This window comes from Lissotriton helveticus, chromosome 1_1, assembly GCF_964261635.1.
Source record: "Lissotriton helveticus chromosome 1_1, aLisHel1.1, whole genome shotgun sequence".
In the NCBI taxonomy this organism is placed as follows: domain Eukaryota; kingdom Metazoa; phylum Chordata; class Amphibia; order Caudata; family Salamandridae; genus Lissotriton; species Lissotriton helveticus.
Window position 1 is genome coordinate 1886703783 of NC_136057.1, and position 22393 is coordinate 1886726175.

General features: G+C 50.2%; 1 protein-coding gene across 1 annotated transcript in view; it reads right to left on the minus strand.

Annotated features, from left to right (window-relative positions):
- LOC144775474 (tumor necrosis factor ligand superfamily member 6-like) overlaps positions 1-22393 on the minus strand; it is a 60495-nt gene that overhangs the window by 35496 nt on the left and 2606 nt on the right. The window contains exon 2 of the mRNA XM_078659230.1: positions 21061-21109. Within this exon, the coding sequence (XP_078515356.1) occupies positions 21061-21109 (49 nt within the window). The remainder of the gene's footprint in view (positions 1-21060; positions 21110-22393) is intronic.

Here is a 22393-nt window from a genome sequence, read left to right on the forward strand (position 1 = left end):
GAAGCTCCACTCTGAAGCTCCACTCTGAATCTGCACTCTGAAGCTCCACTCTGCACTCTGAAGCTCCACTCTGAATCTGCACTCTGAAGCTCCACTCTGAAGCTCCACTCTGAAGCTCCACTCTGAAGCTCCACTCTGAAGCTCCACTCTGAAGCTCCACTCTGAAGCTCCACTCTGAAGCTCCACTCTGAAGCTCCACTCTGAAGCTCCACTCTGCACTCTGAAGCTCCACTCTGCACTCTGAAGCTCCACTCTGCACTCTGAAGCTCCACTCTGCACTCTGAAGCTCCACTCTGCACTCTGAATCTGCACTCTGAAGCTCCACTCTGAAGCTCCACTCTGAAGCTCCACTCTGAAGCTCCACTCTGAAGCTCCACTCTGAAGCTCCACTCTGAAGCTCCACTCTGAAGCTCCACTCTGAAGCTCCACTCTGCACTCTGAAGCTCCACTCTGAAGCTCCACTCTGAAGCTCCACTCTGCACTCTGAAGCTCCACTCTGAAGCTCCACTCTGCACTCTGAAGCTCCACTCTGAAGCTCCACTCTGCACTCTGAAGCTCCACTCTGAAGCTCCACTCTGCACTCTGAAGCTCCACTCTGCACTCTGAAGCTCCACTCTGCACTCTGAAGCTCCACTCTGCACTCTGAATCTGCACTCTGAAGCTCCACTCTGAAGCTCCACTCTGAAGCTCCACTCTGAAGCTCCACTCTGAAGCTCCACTCTGAAGCTCCACTCTGAAGCTCCACTCTGAAGCTCCACTCTGAAGCTCCACTCTGCACTCTGAAGCTCCACTCTGAAGCTCCACTCTGAAGCTCCACTCTGCACTCTGAAGCTCCACTCTGAAGCTCCACTCTGCACTCTGAAGCTCCACTCTGAAGCTCCACTCTGCACTCTGAAGCTCCACTCTGAAGCTCCACTCTGCACTCTGAAGCTCCACTCTGAATCTGCACTCTGAAGCTCCACTCTGCACTCTGAAGCTCCACTCTGAAGCTGCACTCTGAAGCTCCACTCTGAAGCTCCACTCTGAAGCTCCACTCTGAAGCTCCACTCTGAAGCTCCACTCTGAAGCTCCACTCTGCACTCTGAAGCTCCACTCTGAAGCTCCACTCTGCACTCTGAAGCTCCACTCTGCACTCTGAAGCTCCACTCTGAAGCTCCACTCTGAAGCTCCACTCTGAAGCTCCACTCTGCACTCTGAAGCTCCACTCTGAAGCTCCACTCTGAAGCTCCACTCTGCACTCTGAAGCTCCACTCTGAAGCTCCACTCTGCACTCTGAAGCTCCACTCTGAAGCTCCACTCTGCACTCTGAAGCTCCACTCTGAAGCTCCACTCTGCACTCTGAAGCTCCACTCTGAAGCTCCACTCTGCACTCTGAAGCTCCACTCTGAAGCTCCACTCTGCACTCTGAAGCTCCACTCTGAAGCTCCACTCTGCACTCTGAAGCTCCACTCTGCACTCTGAAGCTCCACTCTGAAGCTCCACTCTGCACTCTGAAGCTCCACTCTGAATCTGCACTCTGAAGCTCCACTCTGCACTCTGAAGCTCCACTCTGAAGCTCCACTCTGAAGCTCCACTCTGAAGCTCCACTCTGAAGCTCCACTCTGAAGCTCCACTCTGAAGCTCCACTCTGAAGCTCCACTCTGCACTCTGAAGCTCCACTCTGAAGCTCCACTCTGCACTCTGAAGCTCCACTCTGAAGCTCCACTCTGCACTCTGAAGCTCCACTCTGCACTCTGAAGCTCCACTCTGAAGCTCCACTCTGCACTCTGAAGCTCCACTCTGAAGCTCCACTCTGCACTCTGAAGCTCCACTCTGAATCTGCACTCTGAAGCTCCACTCTGCACTCTGAAGCTCCACTCTGAATCTGCACTCTGAAGCTCCACTCTGAAGCTCCACTCTGAAGCTCCACTCTGAAGCTCCACTCTGAATCTGCACTCTGAAGCTCCACTCTGCACTCTGAAGCTCCACTCTGAAGCTCCACTCTGAAGCTCCACTCTGAAGCTCCACTCTGAAGCTCCACTCTGAAGCTCCACTCTGAAGCTCCACTCTGAAGCTCCACTCTGAAGCTCCACTCTGCACTCTGAAGCTCCACTCTGAATCTGCACTCTGAAGCTCCACTCTGCACTCTGAAGCTCCACTCTGCACTCTGAAGCTCCACTCTGAAGCTCCACTCTGCACTCTGAAGCTCCACTCTGCACTCTGAAGCTCCACTCTGAAGCTCCACTCTGAAGCTCCACTCTGAAGCTCCACTCTGAAGCTCCACTCGGAAGCTCCACTCTGAAGCTCCACTCTGAAGCTCCACTCTGAAGCTCCGCTCTGAAGCTCCGCTCTGAAGCTCCGCTCTGAAGCTCCGCTCTGAAGCTCCACTCTGAAGCTCCACTCTGAAGCTCCACTCTGAAGCTCCACTCTGCACTCTGAAGCTCCACTCTGAAGCTCCACTCTGCACTCTGAAGCTCCACTCTGAAGCTCCACTCTGCACTCTGAAGCTCCACTCTGAATCTGCACTCTGAAGCTCCACTCTGCACTCTGAAGCTCCACTCTGAAGCTGCACTCTGAAGCTCCACTCTGAAGCTCCACTCTGAAGCTCCACTCTGAAGCTCCACTCTGAAGCTCCACTCTGAAGCTCCACTCTGAAGCTCCACTCTGAAGCTCCACTCTGAAGCTCCACTCTGCACTCTGAAGCTCCACTCTGAAGCTCCACTCTGCACTCTGAAGCTCCACTCTGAATCTGCACTCTGAAGCTCCACTCTGCACTCTGAAGCTCCACTCTGAAGCTCCACTCTGAAGCTCCACTCTGAAGCTCCACTCTGCACTCTGAAGCTCCACTCTGAAGCTCCACTCTGAAGCTCCACTCTGCACTCTGAAGCTCCACTCTGAAGCTCCACTCTGCACTCTGAAGCTCCACTCTGAAGCTCCACTCTGCACTCTGAAGCTCCACTCTGAAGCTCCACTCTGCACTCTGAAGCTCCACTCTGAAGCTCCACTCTGCACTCTGAAGCTCCACTCTGCACTCTGAAGCTCCACTCTGAAGCTCCACTCTGCACTCTGAAGCTCCACTCTGAATCTGCACTCTGAAGCTCCACTCTGCACTCTGCAGCTCCACTCTGAAGCTCCACTCTGAAGCTCCACTCTGAAGCTCCACTCTGAAGCTCCACTCTGAAGCTCCACTCTGAAGCTCCACTCTGCACTCTGAAGCTCCACTCTGAAGCTCCACTCTGAAGCTCCACTCTGAAGCTCCACTCTGAAGCTCCACTCTGAAGCTCCACTCTGAAGCTCCACTCTGAAGCTCCACTCTGAAGCTCCACTCTGCACTCTGAAGCTCCACTCTGAAGCTCCACTCTGCACTCTGAAGCTCCACTCTGCACTCTGAAGCTCCACTCTGAAGCTCCACTCTGCACTCTGAAGCTCCACTCTGAAGCTCCACTCTGCACTCTGAAGCTCCACTCTGAATCTGCACTCTGAAGCTCCACTCTGCACTCTGAAGCTCCACTCTGAATCTGCACTCTGAAGCTCCACTCTGCACTCTGAAGCTCCACTCTGAATCTGCACTCTGAAGCTCCACTCTGAAGCTCCACTCTGAATCTGCACTCTGAAGCTCCACTCTGAAGCTCCACTCTGAAGCTCCACTCTGAAGCTCCACTCTGCACTCTGAAGCTCCACTCTGAAGCTCCACTCTGAAGCTCCACTCTGAAGCTCCACTCTGAAGCTCCACTCTGAAGCTCCACTCTGAAGCTCCACTCTGAAGCTCCACTCTGAAGCTCCACTCTGAAGCTCCACTCTGAAGCTCCACTCTGAAGCACCACTCTGAAGCTCCACTCTGAAGCTCCACTCTGAAGCTCCACTCTGAAGCTCCACTCTGAAGCTCCACTCTGAAGCTCCACTCTGCACTCTGAAGCTCCACTCTGAATCTGCACTCTGAAGCTCCACTCTGCACTCTGAAGCTCCACTCTGCACTCTGAAGCTCCACTCTGAAGCTCCACTCTGCACTCTGAAGCTCCACTCTGCACTCTGAAGCTCCACTCTGAAGCTCCACTCTGAAGCTCCACTCTGAAGCTCCACTCTGAAGCTCCACTCTGAAGCTCCACTCTGCACTCTGAAGCTCCACTCTGCACTCTGAAGCTCCACTCTGAAGCTCCACTCTGAAGCTCCACTCTGCACTCTGAAGCTCCACTCTGAAGCTCCACTCTGCACTCTGAAGCTCCACTCTGAAGCTCCACTCTGCACTCTGAAGCTCCACTCTGAAGCTCCACTCTGCACTCTGAAGCTCCACTCTGAAGCTCCACTCTGCACTCTGAAGCTCCACTCTGAATCTGCACTCTGAAGCTCCACTCTGCACTCTGAAGCTCCACTCTGAATCTGCACTCTGAAGCTCCACTCTGCACTCTGAAGCTCCACTCTGAAGCTCCACTCTGCACTCTGAAGCTCCACTCTGAAGCTCCACTCTGCACTCTGAAGCTCCACTCTGAAGCTCCACTCTGAAGCTCCACTCTGAAGCTCCACTCTGCACTCTGAAGCTCCACTCTGAAGCTCCACTCTGAAGCTCCACTCTGAAGCTCCACTCTGAAGCTCCACTCTGAAGCTCCACTCTGAAGCTCCACTCTGAAGCTCCACTCTGAAGCTCCACTCTGCACTCTGAAGCTCCACTCTGCACTCTGAAGCTCAATCAATCAATCAATCAGTTCATTTGTAGAGCGCACTACTCACCCGTAGGGTCTCAAGGCGCTGGGAGGGGGGGGGGTGCCGCTACTGCTCGAACAGCCAGGTCTTGAGCTTCTTCCTGAAGGAGAGGTGGTCTTGGGTCAGGCGCAGATTGGTCGGAAGTGAGTTCCAGGTCTTGGCGGCCAGGTAGGAGAAGGATCTTCCTCCTGTTGTCGCTCTTCGGATGCGGGGGACGGCGGCGAGGGCGTGGTTGGTTGATCTGAGGAGGCGCTTGGGGGTGTAGAAGGTGATCCGGTTGTTGAGGTAGCTCGGGCCTTGGTCGTGTAGGGCTTTGTGCGCGTGGGTGAGGAGCCGGAAGGTGATTCTCTTGTTGACCGGGAGCCAGTGCAGATCTCTCAGGTGTCCGGAGATGTGGCTGCGTCGGGGGATGTCGAGGATGAGTCTCGCTCCACTCTGAAGCTCCACTCTGCACTCTGAAGCTCCACTCTGCACTCTGAAGCTCCACTCTGCACTCTGAAGCTCCACTCTGAAGCTCCACTCTGAAGCTCCACTCTGAAGCTCCACTCTGAAGCTCCACTCTGAAGCTCCACTCTGAAGCTCCACTCTGAAGCTCCACTCTGAAGCTCCACTCTGAAGCTCCACTCTGAAGCTCCACTCTGCACTCTGAAGCTCCACTCTGCACTCTGAAGCTCCACTCTGAAGCTCCACTCTGCACTCTGAAGCTCCACTCTGCACTCTGAAGCTCCACTCTGCACTCTGAAGCTCCACTCTGAAGCTCCACTCTGAAGCTCCACTCTGAAGCTCCACTCTGAAGCTCCACTCTGAAGCTCCACTCTGAAGCTCCACTCTGAAGCTCCACTCTGAAGCTCCACTCTGAATCTGCACTCTGAAGCTCCACTCTGAATCTGCACTCTGAAGCTCCACTCTGAATCTGCACTCTGAATCTGCACTCTGAAGCTCCACTCTGAAGCTCCACTCTGAAGCTCCACTCTGAAGCTCCACTCTGAAGCTCCACTCTGAAGCTCCACTCTGAAGCTCCACTCTGCACTCTGAATCTGCACTCTGAAGCTCCACTCTGCACTCTGAAGCTCCACTCTGCACTCTGAAGCTCCACTCTGAATCTGCACTCTGAAGCTCGAATCTGCACTCTGAAGCTCGAATCTGCACTCTGAAGCTCGAATCTGCACTCTGAAGCTCGAATCTGCACTCTGAAGCTCCACTCTGCACTCTGAAGCTCCACTCTGCACTCTGAAGCTCCACTCTGAATCTGCACTCTGAAGCTCCACTCTGCACTCTGAAGCTCCACTCTGCACTCTGATGCTCCACTCTGAAGCTCCACTCTGAAGCTCCACTCTGAAGCTCCACTCTGAAGCTCCACTCTGAAGCTCCACTCTGAAGCTCCACTCTGATGCTCCACTCTGAAGCTCCACTCTGAAGCTCCACTCTGAAGCTCCACTCTGAAGCTCCACTCTGAAGCTCCACTCTGAAGCTCCACTCTGAAGCTCCACTCTGAAGCTCCACTCTGAAGCTCCACTCTGAAGCTCCACTCTGAAGCTCCACTCTGCACTCTGAAGCTCCACTCTGCACTCTGAAGCTCCACTCTGCACTCTGAAGCTCCACTCTGAAGCTCCACTCTGCACTCTGAAGCTCCACTCTGCACTCTGAAGCTCCACTCTGAAGCTCCACTCTGCACTCTGAAGCTCCACTCTGCACTCTGAAGCTCCACTCTGAAGCTCCACTCTGAAGCTCCACTCTGCACTCTGAAGCTCCACTCTGCACTCTGAAGCTCCACTCTGAATCTGCACTCTGAAGCTCCACTCTGCACTCTGAAGCTCCACTCTGAATCTGCACTCTGAAGCTCCACTCTGCACTCTGAAGCTCCACTCTGAATCTGCACTCTGATGCTCCACTCTGAATCTGCACTCTGAAGCTCCACTCTGCACTCTGAATCTGCACTCTGCAGCTCCACTCTGAATCTGCAGCTCCACTCTGCACTCTGAAGCTCCACTCTGAATCTCCACTCTGAAGCTCCACTCTGAAGCTCCACTCTGAAGCTCCACTCTGAAGCTCCACTCTGAAGCTCCACTCTGAAGCTCCACTCTGAAGCTCCACTCTAAAGCTCCACTCTGCACTCTGAAGCTCCACTCTGCACTCTGAAGCTCCACTCTGCACTCTGAATCTGCACTCTGAAGCTCCACTCTGAAGCTCCACTCTGAAGCTCCACTCTGAAGCTCCACTCTGAAGCTCCACTCTGAAGCTCCACTCTGAAGCTCCACTCTGAAGCTCCACTCTGAAGCTCCACTCTGCACTCTGAAGCTCCACTCTGAAGCTCCACTCTGCACTCTGAAGCTCCACTCTGAAGCTCCACTCTGCACTCTGAAGCTCCACTCTGAAGCTCCACTCTGCACTCTGAAGCTCCACTCTGAATCTGCACTCTGAAGCTCCACTCTGCACTCTGAAGCTCCACTCTGAAGCTGCACTCTGAAGCTCCACTCTGAAGCTCCACTCTGAAGCTCCACTCTGAAGCTGCACTCTGAAGCTCCACTCTGAAGCTCCACTCTGAAGCTCCACTCTGAAGCTCCACTCTGAAGCTCCACTCTGAAGCTCCACTCTGCACTCTGAAGCTCCACTCTGAAGCTCCACTCTGCACTCTGAAGCTCCACTCTGAATCTGCACTCTGAAGCTCCACTCTGCACTCTGAAGCTCCACTCTGAAGCTCCACTCTGAAGCTCCACTCTGCACTCTGAAGCTCCACTCTGAAGCTCCACTCTGAAGCTCCACTCTGCACTCTGAAGCTCCACTCTGAAGCTCCACTCTGCACTCTGAAGCTCCACTCTAAAGCTCCACTCTGCACTCTGAAGCTCCACTCTGAAGCTCCACTCTGCACTCTGAAGCTCCACTCTGAAGCTCCACTCTGCACTCTGAAGCTCCACTCTGCACTCTGAAGCTCCACTCTGAAGCTCCACTCTGCACTCTGAAGCTCCACTCTGCACTCTGCAGCTCCACTCTGAAGCTCCACTCTGAAGCTCCACTCTGCACTCTGCAGCTCCACTCTGCAGCTCCACTCTGAAGCTCCACTCTGAAGCTCCACTCTGAAGCTCCACTCTGAAGCTCCACTCTGAAGCTCCACTCTGCACTCTGAAGCTCCACTCTGAAGCTCCACTCTGAAGCTCCACTCTGAAGCTCCACTCTGAAGCTCCACTCTGAAGCTCCACTCTGAAGCTCCACTCTGAAGCTCCACTCTGAAGCTCCACTCTGCACTCTGAAGCTCCACTCTGAAGCTCCACTCTGCACTCTGAAGCTCCACTCTGAAGCTCCACTCTGCACTCTGAAGCTCCACTCTGCACTCTGAAGCTCCACTCTGAAGCTCCACTCTGCACTCTGAAGCTCCACTCTGAATCTGCACTCTGAAGCTCCACTCTGCACTCTGAAGCTCCACTCTGAATCTCCACTCTGAATCTGCACTCTGAAGCTCCACTCTGAAGCTCCACTCTGAAGCTCCACTCTGAAGCTCCACTCTGAAGCTCCACTCTGAAGCTCCACTCTGAAGCTCCACTCTGAAGCTCCACTCTGAAGCTCCACTCTGAAGCTCCACTCTGAAGCTCCACTCTGAAGCACCACTCTGAAGCTCCACTCTGCACTCTGAAGCTCCACTCTGAAGCTCCACTCTGAAGCTCCACTCTGAAGCTCCACTCTGAAGCTCCACTCTGAAGCTCCACTCTGAAGCTCCACTCTGAAGCTCCACTCTGAAGCTCCACTCTGCACTCTGAAGCTCCACTCTGAAGCTCCACTCTGAAGCTCCACTCTGAAGCTCCACTCTGAAGCTCCACTCTGAAGCTCCACTCTGAAGCTCCACTCTGAAGCTCCACTCTGCACTCTGAAGCTCCACTCTGCACTCTGAAGCTCCACTCTGCACTCTGAAGCTCCACTCTGAAGCTCCACTCTGAAGCTCCACTCTGAAGCTCCACTCTGAAGCTCCACTCTGAAGCTCCACTCTGCACTCTGAAGCTCCACTCTGAAGCTCCACTCTGCACTCTGAAGCTCCACTCTGAAGCTCCACTCTGCACTCTGAAGCTCCACTCTGAATCTGCACTCTGAAGCTCCACTCTGCACTCTGAAGCTCCACTCTGAAGCTGCACTCTGAAGCTCCACTCTGAAGCTGCACTCTGAAGCTCCACTCTGAAGCTCCACTCTGAAGCTCCACTCTGAAGCTCCACTCTGCACTCTGAAGCTCCACTCTGAAGCTCCACTCTGAAGCTCCACTCTGAAGCTCCACTCTGAAGCTCCACTCTGAAGCTCCACTCTGCACTCTGAAGCTCCACTCTGAAGCTCCACTCTGCACTCTGAAGCTCCACTCTGAAGCTCCACTCTGCACTCTGAAGCTCCACTCTGAATCTGCACTCTGAAGCTCCACTCTGCACTCTGAAGCTCCACTCTGAATCTGCACTCTGAAGCTCCACTCTGCACTCTGAAGCTCCACTCTGAAGCTGCACTCTGAAGCTCCACTCTGAAGCTCCACTCTGAAGCTCCACTCTGAAGCTCCACTCTGAAGCTCCACTCTGAAGCTCCACTCTGAAGCTCCACTCTGAAGCTCCACTCTGCACTCTGAAGCTCCACTCTGCACTCTGAAGCTCCACTCTGAATCTGCACTCTGAAGCTCCACTCTGCACTCTGAAGCTCCACTCTGAAGCTCCACTCTGAAGCTCCACTCTGCACTCTGAAGCTCCACTCTGAAGCTCCACTCTGCACTCTGAAGCTCCACTCTGAAGCTCCACTCTGCACTCTGAAGCTCCACTCTGAAGCTCCACTCTGCACTCTGAAGCTCCACTCTGAAGCTCCACTCTGCACTCTGAAGCTCCACTCTGCACTCTGAAGCTCCACTCTGAAGCTCCACTCTGCACTCTGAAGCTCCACTCTGAATCTGCACTCTGAAGCTCCACTCTGCACTCTGCAGCTCCACTCTGAAGCTCCACTCTGCAGCTCCACTCTGAAGCTCCACTCTGTAGCTCCACTCTGAAGCTCCACTCTGAAGCTCCACTCTGAAGCTCCACTCTGAAGCTCCACTCTGAAGCTCCACTCTGAAGCTCCACTCTGAAGCTCCACTCTGAAGCTCCACTCTGAAGCTCCACTCTGAAGCTCCACTCTGAAGCTCCACTCTGCACTCTGAAGCTCCACTCTGAAGCTCCACTCTGCACTCTGAAGCTCCACTCTGAAGCTCCACTCTGCACTCTGAAGCTCCACTCTGCACTCTGAAGCTCCACTCTGAAGCTCCACTCTGCACTCTGAAGCTCCACTCTGAATCTGCACTCTGAAGCTCCACTCTGCACTCTGAAGCTCCACTCTGAATCTCCACTCTGAATCTGCACTCTGAAGCTCCACTCTGAAGCTCCACTCTGAAGCTCCACTCTGAAGCTCCACTCTGAAGCTCCACTCTGAAGCTCCACTCTGAAGCTCCACTCTGAAGCTCCACTCTGAAGCTCCACTCTGAATCTGCACTCTGAAGCTCCACTCTGCACTCTGAAGCTCCACTCTGAAGCTCCACTCTGAAGCTCCACTCTGAAGCTCCACTCTGAAGCTCCACTCTGAAGCTCCACTCTGAAGCTCCACTCTGCACTCTGAAGCTCCACTCTGAAGCTCCACTCTGAAGCTCCACTCTGAAGCTCCACTCTGAAGCTCCACTCTGAAGCTCCACTCTGAAGCTCCACTCTGAAGCTCCACTCTGAAGCTCCACTCTGCACTCTGAAGCTCCACTCTGCACTCTGAAGCTCCACTCTGCACTCTGAAGCTCCACTCTGAAGCTCCACTCTGAAGCTCCACTCTGAAGCTCCACTCTGAAGCTCCACTCTGAAGCTCCACTCTGAAGCTCCACTCTGAAGCTCCACTCTGCACTCTGAAGCTCCACTCTGAAGCTCCACTCTGCACTCTGAAGCTCCACTCTGAAGCTCCACTCTGCACTCTGAAGCTCCACTCTGAATCTGCACTCTGAAGCTCCACTCTGCACTCTGAAGCTCCACTCTGAAGCTGCACTCTGAAGCTCCACTCTGAAGCTGCACTCTGAAGCTCCACTCTGAAGCTCCACTCTGAAGCTCCACTCTGAAGCTCCACTCTGCACTCTGAAGCTCCACTCTGAAGCTCCACTCTGAAGCTCCACTCTGAAGCTCCACTCTGAAGCTCCACTCTGAAGCTCCACTCTGAAGCTCCACTCTGCACTCTGAAGCTCCACTCTGAAGCTCCACTCTGCACTCTGAAGCTCCACTCTGAAGCTCCACTCTGCACTCTGAAGCTCCACTCTGAATCTGCACTCTGAAGCTCCACTCTGCACTCTGAAGCTCCACTCTGAATCTGCACTCTGAAGCTCCACTCTGCACTCTGAAGCTCCACTCTGAAGCTGCACTCTGAAGCTCCACTCTGAAGCTCCACTCTGAAGCTCCACTCTGAAGCTCCACTCTGAAGCTCCACTCTGAAGCTCCACTCTGCACTCTGAAGCTCCACTCTGCACTCTGAAGCTCCACTCTGAATCTGCACTCTGAAGCTCCACTCTGCACTCTGAAGCTCCACTCTGAAGCTCCACTCTGAAGCTCCACTCTGCACTCTGAAGCTCCACTCTGAAGCTCCACTCTGCACTCTGAAGCTCCACTCTGAAGCTCCACTCTGCACTCTGAAGCTCCACTCTGAAGCTCCACTCTGCACTCTGAAGCTCCACTCTGAAGCTCCACTCTGCACTCTGAAGCTCCACTCTGCACTCTGAAGCTCCACTCTGAAGCTCCACTCTGCACTCTGAAGCTCCACTCTGAATCTGCACTCTGAAGCTCCACTCTGCACTCTGCAGCTCCACTCTGAAGCTCCACTCTGCAGCTCCACTCTGTAGCTCCACTCTGAAGCTCCACTCTGAAGCTCCACTCTGAAGCTCCACTCTGAAGCTCCACTCTGAAGCTCCACTCTGAAGCTCCACTCTGAAGCTCCACTCTGAAGCTCCACTCTGAAGCTCCACTCTGAAGCTCCACTCTGAAGCTCCACTCTGCACTCTGAAGCTCCACTCTGAAGCTCCACTCTGAAGCTCCACTCTGCACTCTGAAGCTCCACTCTGCACTCTGAAGCTCCACTCTGAAGCTCCACTCTGCACTCTGAAGCTCCACTCTGAAGCTCCACTCTGCACTCTGAAGCTCCACTCTGAAGCTCCACTCTGCACTCTGAAGCTCCACTCTGAATCTGCACTCTGAAGCTCCACTCTGAAGCTCCACTCTGAATCTGCACTCTGAAGCTCCACTCTGAAGCTCCACTCTGAATCTGCACTCTGAAGCTCCACTCTGCACTCTGAAGCTCCACTCTGAAGCTCCACTCTGAAGCTCCACTCTGAAGCTCCACTCTGAAGCTCCACTCTGAAGCTCCACTCCTAAGCTCCACTCTGAAGCTCCACTCTGAAGCTCCACTCTGAAGCTCCACTCTGAAGCTCCACTCTGAAGCTCCACTCTGAAGCTCCACTCTGAAGCTCCACTCTGAAGCTCCACTCTGAAGCTCCACTCTGCACTCTGAAGCTCCACTCTGAATCTGCACTCTGAAGCTCCACTCTGAATCTGCACTCTGAAGCTCCACTCTGAATCTGCACTCTGAAGCTCCACTCTGCACTCTGAAGCTCCACTCTGCACTCTGAAGCTCCACTCTGAAGCTCCACTCTGCACTCTGAAGCTCCACTCTGCACTCTGAAGCTCCACTCTGAAGCTCCACTCTGAAGCTCCACTCTGAAGCTCCACTCTGCACTCTGAAGCTCCACTCTGCACTCTGAAGCTCCACTCTGCACTCTGAAGCTCCACTCTGAAGCTCCACTCTGAAGCTCCACTCTGAAGCTCCACTCTGAAGCTCCACTCTGAAGCTCCACTCTGAAGCTCCACTCTGAAGCTCCACTCTGCACTCTGAAGCTCCACTCTGAAGCTCCACTCTGCACTCTGAAGCTCCACTCTGAAGCTCCACTCTGCACTCTGAAGCTCCACTCTGAATCTGCACTCTGAAGCTCCACTCTGCACTCTGAAGCTCCACTCTGAATCTGCACTCTGAAGCTCCACTCTGAAGCTCCACTCTGAAGCTCCACTCTGCACTCTGAAGCTCCACTCTGAAGCTCCACTCTGAAGCTCCACTCTGAAGCTCCACTCTGAAGCTCCACTCTGCACTCTGAAGCTCCACTCTGCACTCTGAAGCTCCACTCTGAAGCTCCACTCTGCACTCTGAAGCTCCACTCTGCACTCTGAAGCTCCACTCTGAAGCTCCACTCTGAAGCTCCACTCTGAAGCTCCACTCTGAAGCTCCACTCTGAAGCTCCACTCTGAAGCTCCACTCTGCACTCTGAAGCTCCACTCTGAAGCTCCACTCTGCACTCTGAAGCTCCACTCTGAAGCTCCACTCTGCACTCTGAAGCTCCACTCTGCACTCTGAAGCTCCACTCTGAAGCTCCACTCTGCACTCTGAAGCTCCACTCTGAAGCTCCACTCTGCACTCTGAAGCTCCACTCTGCACTCTGAAGCTCCACTCTGAAGCTCCACTCTGCACTCTGAAGCTCCACTCTGAAGCTCCACTCTGCACTCTGAAGCTCCACTCTGCACTCTGAAGCTCCACTCTGCACTCTGAAGCTCCACTCTGAATCTGCACTCTGAAGCTCCACTCTGCACTCTGAAGCTCCACTCTGAATCTGCACTCTGAAGCTCCACTCTGCACTCTGAAGCTCCACTCTGAATCTGCACTCTGAAGCTCCACTCTGCACTCTGAAGCTCCACTCTGAATCTGCACTCTGAAGCTCCACTCTGCACTCTGAAGCTCCACTCTGAAGCTGCACTCTGAAGCTCCACTCTGAAGCTCCACTCTGAAGCTCCACTCTGAAGCTCCACTCTGAAGCTCCACTCTGAAGCTCCACTCTGAAGCTCCACTCTGCACTCTGAAGCTCCACTGAAGCTACACACCGCGCAGGGCAGCTCTGGATGCTGATGCGAGAGGCCAGCTGGGAGGCGCGCTGCTCGTCTTCCTGCTCGTGCTGACTCGGAGAGAAAACTTGTTTTCATTGGGAGAGCGGCCTTCAAAGACCCGGTCACTGCGCCTCTCCGAGTGTTTAGCTTGGGATAAAATGGGCGCAGTGTTGTGGTGATGACAGTAGAGCAAGGGAGGTGCCGGCAATGCCGGACCAGACTCTGGGGCGTTCCCGGCGTCGCGTGACGTCGGCAAAAGGCAAAGAATGTCAGGAACGCCCCCGTGTCTGGTCCGGCATTGACGGACAGGCCCCTCGTCCAATGGCAAGGCTCCGTTTACGGAGCCAGCCAATCAATGACGAGGGCCGACCCAAAGCACCCTACAGTTCTCAACAGGATTTCGCCTGCGCGAAAAGCTGCGCAGAGCGCAGCTTTCGCTAGGCAAAACCTAAAAAGGAGTATAAATTAAGTCCATTATAGAAAAAAATGGCAAATGGAAGTTGCCAAGATGTTATGCTGATGGCGGTTCACAGACTTTGGGCCCCTCACAGATTTTGTTTGCTGCTCGGTTCAAGAACCTTACTAAGGCACAGTTTAGTTTGGTGTTCCGAGGGTCAAAGCAGGCCAAAACTGCTACTCTGCATGATCTGATCATGTTTATATTCCAAAGTTTCCTAAGAAGGGACCGTCTTTCATTCAGCAGATTTGGACAAAGGCATAGGATGTGTATTATGTCTTCTTTGTGGGTCCCACAAAGTCGACAGTGTTCATGTCCGTGTTCTCTTTTCCATTTTGGCAAGTGAACCAACAAGTTGATAACTCCCAATCTCAATTTGAAAAAACTTAGTTTGGTTCATGCTGTGAATGGTAAAATTAAATACTGCTGTGGAGTCAACTGGGCATAAGATTGTAGGGTCAACCAGCCGTGACTTCTTTTTGCTTGGCGAGCCTTGTCTTCCACTGAAGACAGCTTTTTTTTGCTTATTTTCGCTAGCCGTTTGAATTCATTTTGTCTTACTTGCATGCTCCAAAGATCTTTTAGGCATAAAGTTGTTATGCCTCTTTCCCAATAAACATGCCCTGCTCGCCATAAGTTTGTATGAAGACAGACCCATAGATGATGAGCTAGGCTGCCTTCCTTCGATGACCTCAATTTGTGGCAGCACACTAGAAAACTCATGGCTCTGGCAAGTGATTGATGGCAGATTCCCAGTCCCAACCTGATTTGGGCCAGTGATGTTTGAGTTGGTAACTTGAACACTGTTCTGTAGATTTTTATAATGATTTTGTCAAGTTGGCCACTATCCAATCCTTTTAGGACTTCGCTACCGTAGGTTAGTGTAGGTATAATTTTTGCCTGCGCGACCTGTATTGTTGGAGCGAAAGTAGGACCTTGTAGTTTCTTGTGTATTGAACCAATTGCGAATGCAAGTGCAGCACCCTTCTTTTTTTGTTCTTCCAGATGGGTTTTATATCTGCCGGTGTTGTTAAAAATAACTCCAAGATACTTGTGGCAGTTAGATTCAGCAATGCTTTCCTTGTTCAGGGCCCAAGAAAGCTTCTTAGCCTTCCCTGGACGTACCGCCAAAATTGTGGTCTTCTCGCTGTTAATCTGGAGCTCATTCTTGTGTGAGTATAAAGCGGTGGCGTCCATGAGTCTTTGCATGCCGATCTTTGTTTTGCTGAGAAGAACCACATCTTCGGCGTATAGAAGGTTTGACAACAAGAAACCAGCTACTTTTGGAGCGTGGGAGTTTACCTTATTTAAGGCTTCAGGAAGGTCGGATAGAAATAAGTTAAAAAGTGTGGGGGCCAGGACACATCCTTGTTTTAGGCCTTTTGTCGTCAGAATTGGACGTGATAGTCTGGAGCCATCCCCGATCTTAATCCTGACCCATGTGTCCTGGTGTAGAAGCTGTATGGCTCTTAGAAGGTCAGTTGGGATATTAAGTCTGTACAGCTTCTGCCAGAGCTTGGCTCTATTCACGTTGTCAAAGGCCGCTTTGTAGTCAATAAATCCCATATAGAGTGGGCAAGAACTGAACTCCGCCTGATCAATCAGGCAGGAGAGGGTCATGAGATTAACTGAGGTGCCAGTATTGCATGTAAAACCGGTTTGATTCGGAGGAATGACAGAGTGATCATCCGCCCATGCCCTAAGTGAATTAAGCAGCACTCCTGCAAAATACTTTGCTTCGTTGTCGATAAGGGCGATGAGGCAGTAATTCCCGGGGGATTTTTTGTCCCCGCCTTTGAAATTGGTGCAAGGATTGATCCCTGCCAAGAGGGCGGTATGATGTTATTTTGCAGGATAAAGTTAAATAACGTGCTTAACTTCGGGCCCAGAAAGTTGCATCATCCTTAAACAAAGCTTGAGGGATTCCACCTGGACCAGGAGCCCCGTCCTTCTTCCCCTTTTTAATCAGCTTTTCGATTTGTGCCTTCTGGATTGTTATGAGTTCTTTACTATTTTGAGTCGAAGGGCACTCTTTTTGTGATGCAATTTTTTGATCCGCATTGAGGGGTTCCTTCTTTGGGGGGGGGTTTGGTGTTCCTGTCAGATGCCCAATCTACCACTTTTTGAACAACATTGTCTTCAAAGGTGGAATTCTGGTGAAAGGTGTTTTCTTTGCGATCATTAAAATGAAAATACAAGAAGTCGACCCACTCTGTCTCCAATATGCATGAAGTCGCAACTTTCGAAGCGTGCCCAGATATGCTGTTGATGGTTCGCCAAAACCTAGCAGAATTGTTTTTTTTAATATCTTGCTGTAATCTAGCCCAGAAGGAATGCCAATAGGATCTGCGTTGTTCTCTTTTGGCTTTCTTAAGATGGCTGCGGGCCTCTCTCAATTTTGTTATTTTTATAGAATCCATTGGATTTGTTTTCAGCGCCCGCCATGCCCGATTCATAGTTCTTATTGCAGATTGTATCGTGGGATTCCAACAGGGCATCTGTTTTTGCCCATTCAGGTTAGCGTGTCTTATCGGTTTAGCGTATTTGTCGGTCAGTTCGATTGCAAATGTTGACCAATTGGTGATTTTGTCATTCGTGGATCCACTGGTGCGCTCAATAATTTGTTTGGCCTCTATTGCTACTTGTTGAAAGTTGCTAAAAGAGCACTTGATTCGTTTTAGATTAATCGTGTAGCTCTCGGATGGGAGTGCCCTTTCTTCTTCATGTTGAGTTAGACTGGTCCTGAACGATATTTCTTGGGGGCAGTGGTCACTTTCTGTTCTGCTTCCAAGAGTGAAACCTGTTATTAGGTGAAGGAGTGAGAGACTGACAAAGGTGTAATCTATTAACGATGCTCCATTTTTCGATAGATAAGAGAAGCGAGGTGGCTTGTCTGAGGGAAAGCGCCCGTTTAAAGCTCTAAGGCCCAGATTTTCAAGGTTGCCTTGTAAGGAGCGACCCTTCGGATCATCCTTGTGCCGTTCTGGCAGGTCCTGCGGTGGTATGACCCAGATGCTTTCGTGTGATTTAGTGACCTTGTTTTTTTGTGGGTCTGACATTAGCCACATATTGAAATCACCAGATAGAAATATTTCTGGATTAGGAAGTCCAGTTTTCACTCTTAAAACTGTCGCTATAGCTTCTTCTGCGAAAGATTGCCTTGATGCTGGGTTTGGGCGGAGGTAGGCGTTCATTAAGGTCAGGGTCGTGCGCTGGCCTTTATTAGAGGTGTAAGAAATTCCCACACACTGGAGACAGTGTGATGAACCTAATAGGTCCCATGAGGCGATTGCGTTATTTATTGATATGTAAATTGCTAGACCACCACTCCCTCTTCCCGAAAGATTCAGTTTTTGTGCTGGAATGGGGTAAGTTTTGAAACCTTCTATTTGCTGCGGTTCAAAGAGGCATGTCTCCTGTAATAATAATATCTCGAATTTCCGAAAGTAAGAGATTGTGTCTTTATCCTCCAGTTTGTTACTTAGGCCATTAATATTCCATCAGCAGATTTTTAGAGGACGCGTTTCGAGGCCCTTTTCTCTGTTGTGCTGTCATCGTAGGAGTCGAGTTGTGTTAAGGGTGCCTGCCAACCATGACCATGTACCGACCTCTTCCCAATCCCTAATTGGTGTGATCCCATCGACTCTTGATTTTCTTTGTGTGTGGTCGAGGGTAGGAGTTTTGTTGCATGTCCCCCTGAGGACTGAGTACACTGGTCTCCGTTCAGCTCGTCTGTGTGCAGTGCCTTGACTTGCCTGCAAGACATGTGGATAACCCGCTTCCCTACCGGGTTGCATGAGTATACCCCACTGCTTGAAAGTATCTGTTTGCCCTAAGATGTTGTTCATTGCCTCTGCCGAACTCCAGGTGAACTTTAGATTTGTTTGTTTGGCCATGACACGGTGCAATTAATTCTATCGATGTGATATCGGCCATGACACGGTGCAATGAATTCTATCGATGTGATATATGAAGTGATAGGATGAGCTCAACCAATCAAAAGGTAAGGTGAAACCAAAATGCTCCTTGGGCGGGACAAACACAAGAATGGGGGAAGCCACCCAATCAAGAGCAGGTACCTGAAACAGACATGAAAGCAGCCATCCAGTCATGAACAAGGGCCAAACCCCAAATCAGCTCTATATGTTAAAGCATTGGTTACAATGCTGTCTGCGGTAGACAGCACATGCTGTTCGTAGCAAGACTACAAAAATGTATCCCCTGGAAAATACCGAATGCCAGGCCATGATTTTGTTACGAGAGTGTCTACTGGGGCGATTGATTCAAAATTCACACCCAGAAAAAAATGCAACGTCAAGACTGACCTTCATCCTCAAACTCATACATTTATAATTAATACTTGGCTTGACTCAGCCATGAAGTTACTCCTCTTCTTCAACTTGATGTCGTGGTAAACTCTAGGAATAATTTTCAGCTCAAACTCTGATATGAGACCAGTTCAGGATTATCCCTTAGTCTAACCCTTGGACAGCCAGACAATCCAGGGGCCTCATTTATGAGAAGTGACGCATCGCTGCTTTCACGCAGCGATGCGTCACTTCTCAGTGCGCACTCCTTGCGACATGTTTGATGCGTCATATTTATAGTATGACGCATCATGTTTGCAAGGAGTTACAGATACGTCAGTATTTCTGACGTATCTGTAGGCGCAAAAGTGACGCATTGCTGGAGTGTGTCACAAAAGTGACGCAACTCCAGCAATGTGTACTTTCACATGGGCTAGTCCCATGTTGTTAGTGCCTGCGTCAGTCTTACGCCTGCCATGAAGCAGGCGTAAGATTTTGACGCATTAGCGGCCAAGAAATGGCGCAGTGAAATCTTATAGATTTCACTGCGTCACTTCCATTACCCTTTCTTGCGTGAAAACGCCCCCCTTGCATACATTATACCTGGCGCAGGTATAATGTGGCGCAGGGGTTTACAAAGTGACGCATCTAGGTAGATGCGTCACTTTGTAAATATGGCGCAACAAGGCGCATTTTTTAAGCCACTGGTGCGTCACAAAAAGTGACGCACCAGCAGCGTAAAAGTGATGCACAGCCTCATAAATGAGGCCCTAGGATTATTGGTTGAAATGCAAACATTTGGCCCTCTAAGAATGACCCTTCTTTGAAATCCAGCACTAACACAGGTAGAATGCCACTCCGGATACATTGCATGCGAAATAGATACAAAATATATTTAAAACCGTGGGGGGAAAGGAGAAATGGAGAGAAAAAGACCACTGCACACAGCATCAGAAGGAAATTCCCACACACTGGAGGCAGTGTGATGAACCTAATAGGTCCCATGATGCGATTGCGTTATTTATTGATATGTAAATTGCTAGACCGCCACTCCCTCTTCCCGAAGGATTCAGTTTTTGTGCTGGAATGTGGTGAGATTTGAAACCTTCTATTTGCTGCGGTTCAAAGAGGCATGTCTCTTGTAATAATAATATCTCGAATTTCCGAAAGTAAGAGATTGTGTCTTTATCCTCCAGTTTGTTACTTAGGCCATTAATATTCCATGAGCAGATCTTTAGAGGACGGGTTTCGAGGCCCTTTTCTCTGTTGTTCTGTCATCGTAGGAGTCGAGTTGTGTTAAGGGTGCCTGCCAACCATGACCTTGTACCGACCTCTTCCCGATCCCAATTAGGTATGATCCCATCGACTCTTGATTTTCTTTGTGTGTGGTCGAGGGTAGGAGTTTTGTTGCATGTCCCCCTGAGGACTGAGTACACTGGTCTCCGTTCAGCTCGTCTGTGTGCAGTGCCTTGACTTGCCTGCAAGACATGTGGATAACCCGCTTCCCTACCGGGTTGCATGAGTATACCCCACTGCTTGACAGTATCTGTTTGCCCTAAGATGTTGTTCATTGCCTCTGCCGAACTCCAGGTGAACTTTGTAGATTCGTTTGTTTGGCCCTGACACGGTGCAATGAATTCTATCGATGTGATATCGGCCATGACACGGTGCAATGAATTCTATCGATGTGATATATGAAGTGATAGGATGAGCTCAACCAATCAAAAGGTAGGGTGAAACCAAAATGCTCCTTGGGCGGGACAAACACAAGAATGGGGGAAGCCACCCAATCAAGAGCAGGTACCTGAAACCGACATGAAAGCAGCCATCCAGTCATGAACAAGGGCCAAACCCCAAATCAGCTCTATATGTTAAAGCATTGGTTACAATGCTGTCTGCGGTAGACAGCACATGCTGTTCGTAGCAAGACTACAAAAATGTATCCCCTGGAAAATACCGAATGCCAGGCCATGATTTTGTTACAAGAGTGTCTACTGGGGCGATTGATTCAAAATTCACACCTAGAAAAAAATGCAACGTCAAGACTGACCTTCATCCTTAAACTCATACATTTATAATTAATACTTGGCTTGACTAAGCCATGAAGTTACTCCTCTTCTTCAACTTGATGTCGTGGTTAACCCTAGGAATAAATGTCAGCTCAAACTCTAATATGAGACCAGTTCAGGATTATCCCTTAGTCTAACCCTTGGACAGCCAGACAATCCAGGATAATTGGTTGAAATGCAAACATTTGGCCCTCTAAGAATGACCCTTCTTTGAAATCCAGCACTAACACAGGTAGAATGCCACTCCGGATACATTGCATGCGAAATAGATACAAAATATATTTAAAACCGTGGGGGGAAAGGAGAAATGGAGAGAAACAGACCACTGCACACAGCATCAGAAGGACAGAAAAATCTGGGTATGTATGTGGAGGGCAGATCTTCAGTGAAGTAGCAGGGACACTTTCGGCCTTACAGCAAGCAATGAAAATGGGGTCCCCTCCCCTCCAGTTGGATAATAACATGCAGTCATATTTGGGGATCATCCCTTGATTCCTATGGACCCCTGTGTCACTGCATCTGCTACACTACTGGTAGCTACGTTGATGCACGTCTTGGCAAGGCCTTGTGTTGATGGTTATATTCACAGTGTCCATAGTGTGTAAAGTTGTACTCACCGGTGTGCTTCTCTAGGAATGACGTCAACCCATCGCTGCTGGCAAACGGCTGTAAATATAGAAAAGGGACATCCAATTTGTTCATGTGTATTTATATTGTGCAGACAAGATGGCCCTTCAGGGCCTGCATGAAAATCTACCTTCCTTGTCAGCACTTCTCACGCAGATTTCTACTTCATCTCCATTGTCACATCAAAGCAGCAAAAGTGATGAACACAATTATCAGGACAGTAACATAAACAAGCATTTGCAATGCAATTGGTCTTGCATTAGCGAGAGTTTCAGCTATTGGCATTGTAAATTACAATGCCTCTTTTGATAATTAACATATAAATAAAAGGCATTGCCATTTACAATGCCAATAGCTCAAACTCTTCTAAATGCTAGACCTATTTCATTTCAAAGAAGCGGCCGCCATTGTCCCGGACTGTTTGGAAAGTGAAAGCTTCCACGGCGCGCAGAATTTTGCAGGAAAGCATTTCCTCCTTGCAGTAGGAGAAACTCATTAAAGAAAATAGTGCCTACTGACTAAATAAGACATACTGTGTAACAACAGAAGTAAACGGGCCAGTCCTCATGGAGGTCACAAATGATACAAGGCGGTACTAAGGAGAGACTAACAAGCCTAGTAACGAACCAGAAGCCAGCATTTACAAAGGACAATGACACAAGCCAATGAAAAATATGGGCGAAGAGTGGGCGTAGCTTCAAGTCCATACTCAAATGCTATTGTTATAAATGCAGTTTTTAATATAGTGTTTAAAATTTGTCATTTACCCCTTCGCAAAGGCTCTGAATTTTGGCATTATAGAGATGTGGCCAAGATCATACAACTTCATCAACATGAGGCATTCTGGATTGGATGTTCTCCTTGTATTCATCTACATGATTTTTTCCAGTGGTTATTATATAATTTCTTCTAGATTTCTATGAGTTTCTTTTAGGAAAATTTGAAAATCCTTTAGAGAGCAACAGGAAAATAGGACCAGTATGTGTTAAGGTTTCTGTGACGCACACTTAAATGTATTCTTCCAAGAGGTTCTATAGAAAAGTAACATGACCTACTCAGACAGCAAAAAGACGAAAGGGACAGATAAATAACGCTAAGGAATTCCATTGGCATCCTGTCATTTAGTCTAATGATATAGGAAAATGGTGCACTGGTACCCTACGAGTTTTCCATAACATATTGATTTTTAATATAAGAAATTATAAAATGATTTCCTACAGGCTCAGACAACAGTAGTTGGTGAAACAGCCTCTAAGTCTAATTGCGATAATAGTTTACATTAATTCACTCAACAGCCCACAACACAGATGTGTCAGAGCGGAA